The following is a 5,262-nucleotide window of genomic DNA, read 5'->3' as shown; positions in this document are numbered from 1 at the left end:
ATTTTAAAAAAATTAATATCTTTGTTAATGAAAATAGTAATAATAATTTTCAATATTATTAGTAGTAATGAAATAGAGCTTTTTATACTTGGGTGGTTTAATTAATCAAATTGAACAAGGTTCAATTTGATTTAATAGTTTTTCAAGAGCGAAACAGAACATGTAAAATGGAACCTGAACGTTCCGGCTGAAATTTAACTGAAAAATCTGGAACAGGCCGAGATTTAAAATGAGATAAAAATTGTTTCGTTTTGTTTTGTTTTTTGAATTGATATGAAATATTTCAACCATTCCAAACGAAATAGAACAGAATTGATAACTTAATTGATAAAATTATCGAATTCAGCAAATGATTTTTCCTCGTTGAGTCTTATGATATGGCAGTCACGACAAGATTCAAATGCATGTTTCCATGTTCCTGTGTATTTTGATTCTCGTCAGTTGGTACGAACTTTCCACCAGCGGTGAGGACGAAAGACAACGCTCAACTGTACTTGAAAGAACTTGAAATGAATCTGTCTCTGAAATCCTTTTATGTAGAGTGTGGTCCATGATGGGCTGTAGGCTTCTGGATTGGGATGGTTAGATTGGTCTTTCCAGCCTACTTCACTCTTTTTGTAATTTATAAAATAGTTTCCCACTTGGACAGAAAATGTATTCTATAGGTTTATATATGACACTTGAGCTGAGAAAGTTTTGAGAATTCTTTCTAAAATAATGTTAAACAAGAAGTTGAGTTTAAAGAATCATCAAGTCTTAATCAATATAGTCCAAGCAAGAAATACTTTTAGTTTTTGATTCAAATCATTAGCAAGGGTTTTATAATCTAATTTTAGTTTTTTAGGTAAATATTATGATTCTTGATTATAAATTCTAGGATTTTGCTCTCTGGGTTTACATCCACGATGCATTTATTTGCTAAAGCATGATCATATAGTCTATTGAGTTCATAAATGGCACTTGAAATCATGTTCTTGAGAAAATAATAGATCCTATTTGTAAAATCTTAACTGTTGAATTTATATCTTATTTTAAATTCAAATAACTTTCCAACCATATATTTGAAGAACCATCATTACCATTGATTTAAACTCGAAAATGTGAGTTCTACAAACAAGATCCATCATGTTCCATGACCCAAATCCATGCCCAGAAAAAACAAAACACAAAATGAGGAAAATTACCTCGCATCACCCAAATCCATCATGTGCACATTGTGATAGCTAGAAGGTACCATAGAACAGTACTCATATTTCAGTCCATCTTCTACAACATTTAAACATCACTAACTATCAGGAATCCTACATCTTCCCTGGAAGAAACATGGGCAAGGACCCAATCAAAACAGTAGACTTGACTGACACGCGAAAACTAAACAAATAGCAGTAGAAAGCTTTCCTTCCTACTTGTTGAGGAAGATAACCATATACATGTGCCCAAACGTATTACATAACTAGCTTTTCTGCATTTTCTTATTTATGACACCAACAGCTATCATGATAGTAAATCCCCCCTGAAAAAGCAAAGCAATGTTGGTACTCATCTAAGGAGTTGGAAGCAAAAAAAGAGCCAGTGATTGAGGTAGACACAGAAGATGATAACAAGCAATTGAACTTACCAGTATGTGAGCATATATTAACGCAGCATATCATCTAACTTCTGCCTATATAGAGCTAAACTCTGCAACAGCATTTAAAGTAGCATAAGTGGTGGTGTCGTATTCAGTCAGGTACTAGATAGCATCATGTAAACAATGCGCAAAACAAGGAAGACTATGGAGTTAGAATTCCAAGAATATTCAGAAATTCCAAGTAATAATGTCATGGGCAAAAAAAAGATCTTGTTGTTCATTCTTGTCCACAATTTATTGATTGCTAGAAAGTTTTACAATTTTACTCAATAATGTTTTTGCATAATATTTTTTATGCATCTCTGTATCATATACATACTTCCGTGGTAATGACAATACCATTTCTTCCTATGCTTTCTAGACCTAGGGGTTACCAGCCAGTCTTAGCAAGAAGATTCTTAGCAATAAAAGTAAATTACTGAAAAAATTATATTGCATTCCAATGTCTATAATTAACTAGGAAAATTCATCTGAAGGCCAAGGTTACTCCCTGACACAAGCATGTTTTGGTTGATTGCTTCATCGAGTGAATAGGGAAATCAAAAACTATATGATTATTTCAGATAAAACTTTTCCATATTAATTTCAGACAGGTTACAACTGTTGACCATAATAATCTGCCACATTTAAAATCAGGCAAATATAAACTGCAGCCAGAAATAAAATTTTCAAGTCCAGAAGCTAATATGATGACCAGAAGTCGCATACCCTAGTATATGCATACACGCCAGCCTCAGTTGGTCCTGCAGGACTTCCCCTCCTAATGAATTTCCCCTCTTTTAATATGTAAAGCATTGGTATTCCAGTTGATAATTCTAAGTTGATAACCTGCCAGAACAAAAAAAAGATCAAAATACAGTTAATACTATGAGGAAAAAGAAGAGATAATGCAGAGATGATCCATATGGAAACACCCCAAAGTAACTAGTTTATTACCTCCTGTGAAGTCAATTTGTCAAGGTACATGATGATGGATCTCAGTGAATTCCCATGGGCAGCAATCATCACATTCTTCCCAGATAGAAGTTGAGGTTCAATCTGCAAGTACTCTTTGTCAGATGCTATTGAATGGTATACAATTGCTTGAATCATTAAGAAAACCATCCAATCATTGGCAAGCAAACCATAAGAGAACTAGGAATAGGAAGCATAGCCATGCATACATGATCTTTGAAATAAGCAACTGCTCTTTCAGCACACATTTCCAAACTCTCGCCATTGGGTGGAGGTATGTCATAACTCCTCCGCCACTCATGAACCTTTTCCTTTCCAAACCTATCTGCTGTTTCCTGCTTATTGAGACCCTGCAATTCACCATACCTGTAGAGAAGATCAGTCATAAGTTGCATATGAAGTGGGGATTCCAGGCAAAAGGATATGATCAGAGAAAAGGAGACAGTATCATTACATTCTTTCATTTAATTGCGAAGCTGCTACAACTGGGATGGATTGCTTTTTTGTATCTTCACTAAAAATTTGACTCCATTCCCTTGCCTGTTCATTCTCATTGTGTAAAATGATAGGAACCTGCCACCAGTTTGATAGTCAACATGCTAGCAAATAAAGAAGAAAAAGAAAAAAACTTTTGAGGAAATAGTGGAGTCTTAAATAAGTTCATCTTAACTTGTCTTGCAATTCGTACATAAATAAGTTTCAGATGTGCCAGCCTGAGTAATTATTGTGCCAATGACAAATAACCCAGGTTTAGCTCAGATTAATGCAAGAGCAAGATATTCATCTACTATCATGTTAATAACTTCTGAGATTTGAATGCCACAGCTAAAACTTCTGTTTTCTAACACCCAGTAGCATGTTTTACTAAACTACCATTTTGTGACGATGCGCAGATAAAACTTCTGTTTTCTAACACCCAATGGCATGTTTTACCAAACTACCTTTTTGCGACGATGCTGAGTCATGGCAAGCATGGCAGTCATCTGCGCACGTATCAAGGCTGATGTATATATCATGTCGACGGGTATGTTGCTGATTCTCTTACCAGCTTCAATTGCCTCCTCCACACCCTTCTTTGTCAATGGCACATCAACACAGCCTGTGAAGAGGTTCTTTTCATTCCATAGTGACTCACCATGCCTAATCAGTATCAAAGCTGCTTCACCTGAAATAGATTATGATATAGCATTAAGAAGATTTCACAAAAAGAAAAAACCCAGCTCCAAATTTTAATCAGACGCCAAATAATATCAATCAATCTGTATATCAACATGATTTTTTTTTCTATTGTATTGCAGAATCGTAGGATTCATGCGGCCAAATTCAAATATGATTAGATCTTTTTAAGAATAAAAAATGGCAATTGATATGAATATCTAATCTTCAATAGATATGAATTTTGGACTAAAATGAAACAGGCATACTTGATTTCTTTCGTAACTCATCAGAGCTGTTATTTGGGGGATATGAAACCGGTTGAACCACTGAAGTTTGAGAAGCCGAGGCTTGAATAACACCAAATTTCTTCTTCCAAGAACTATAACTAGCTCTTCTTGACAGTCCAATGTCAACCTTAAAACCTTTAGATATCAGTTTCAACGAAGCATTGCCAAACACAAGACGAGAGCCGGAGTTCTGGAGGTGTTGATGGGACTGAGCGGTCCCTAAGGCTTGGTGAAACACAGCAGTGGCCATTCTGAAATTCAAGATACCCCAAGAAAGAAGCCCACAAATAATTATTAGAAATGGGTTTATAGTATTTAACAAGAAACTCCTATTTCAACACAGTGAGTTGAAAGACACAATGTACAGTAGCTTTGAAGGCATTACAGAATAGCACATAGCACATTCCTTTCAAATGAAAAAACAAAACGAGCAAATTAAAAGAAAACTAGCAGTAAAGAAAGCAGAAAAGAGATTCAAGTCATATATAATCCAAAATAAATTAAACAACGTTAATAAAGAGGAAGAAAGAGCAAGACCAACAACAATAGTGGCATATTGCTGGGAAAATATTAAAAGAAATTCACACAGATATTAGAAGGGTCAGGTCCGATCAATTTCTCTCAAAGCAAAACCAAACAGTTAGTAATATATGAAGAAGAAGATGATGATGATCAACAAATTACCTTTCAAGAAGGAAGCCAGAAACCAAAATGGAAAAAAAAAAAAGAAGAAAGAAATGTAAACAGTAACAAAATATAATAGAAAAAATGGGAGCAGGTGACCTATATATAATAGAATAGAGGGACTGAATCGAAGAAGAAAACAAGAAGGAAGGGGAGAGTTTAGTAACTCGCGAGAAAAAGTTGACGGAGAAGATTACAATAACTGCTTTTAGTTACATGCGTCTCAATTTCAATTTTTGTTTTTTTTTTAAAAAAAAAACTCACAGCTTTTTTTTTATCAATTCTACATGTTACTTGTATTCAATTTATAAACTATTACAATTTTTATTTTTAAAATAAAATATCAAACTATAGAATTTAATTTAATTATATTATTTAGAATATATATATATATAAAAATAAATTGAATTAATAATCTTGAATGTTTTACCTTTAAATCATTTTTGCAGTGACAATTGTTTTCTTTTTTGTTAACAGGACCTTATATTTATTATTTTTTAACTACTATCCTTGTAATATTTTTACCATCTTTATGTTAATTTTCTAATC

At 33.6% G+C, this 5,262-nt stretch overlaps 1 protein-coding gene across 2 annotated transcripts; it reads right to left on the bottom strand.

Annotated features, from left to right (window-relative positions):
* Window positions 1-1,060: 1,060 nt before the first annotated feature.
* On the bottom strand, window positions 1,061-4,886 carry LOC133693997 (2,3-bisphosphoglycerate-dependent phosphoglycerate mutase 1-like). Of its 2 annotated transcripts, none has more exons than XM_062115394.1 (9): window positions 4,714-4,886; window positions 4,009-4,280; window positions 3,526-3,749; window positions 3,039-3,157; window positions 2,794-2,950; window positions 2,567-2,668; window positions 2,339-2,458; window positions 1,619-1,680; window positions 1,061-1,513 (listed from the first exon to the last, which is right to left on the bottom strand). In XM_062115394.1, exons 2-8 carry the CDS (start codon window positions 4,277-4,279, stop codon window positions 1,636-1,638), a joined length of 1,038 nt encoding a protein of 345 aa, XP_061971378.1. In that variant the 5' UTR covers window position 4,280; window positions 4,714-4,886; the 3' UTR covers window positions 1,061-1,513; window positions 1,619-1,635. The 2 variants fall into 2 exon arrangements, with proteins under 2 accessions (XP_061971378.1, XP_061971379.1); XM_062115395.1 differs by having other exon boundaries at window positions 1,061-1,312.
* Window positions 4,887-5,262: the final 376 nt, after the last annotated feature.

This window comes from Populus nigra, chromosome 5 (assembly GCF_951802175.1).
Source record: "Populus nigra chromosome 5, ddPopNigr1.1, whole genome shotgun sequence".
In the NCBI taxonomy this organism is placed as follows: domain Eukaryota; kingdom Viridiplantae; phylum Streptophyta; class Magnoliopsida; order Malpighiales; family Salicaceae; genus Populus; species Populus nigra.
This window is presented reverse-complemented; position numbering and strand designations above follow the sequence as displayed.

What these genes read in the sequence shown, in the direction of transcription:
- LOC133693997 (XM_062115394.1), bottom strand. Translation starts at nt 4,279, where the DNA reads ATGGCCACTGCTGTGTTTCACCAAGCCTTAGGGACCGCTCAGTCCCAT. An exon ending in TGAGTTACGAAAGAAATCAA is followed by an intron (nt 3,750 to 4,008) that starts GTATGCCTGTTT and finishes AATCTATTTCAG; the next exon opens with GTGAAGCAGCTTTGATACTG. An exon ending in TTGCTTATTTCAAAGATCAT is followed by an intron (nt 2,669 to 2,793) that starts GTATGCATGGCT and finishes GAGTACTTGCAG; the next exon opens with ATTGAACCTCAACTTCTATC.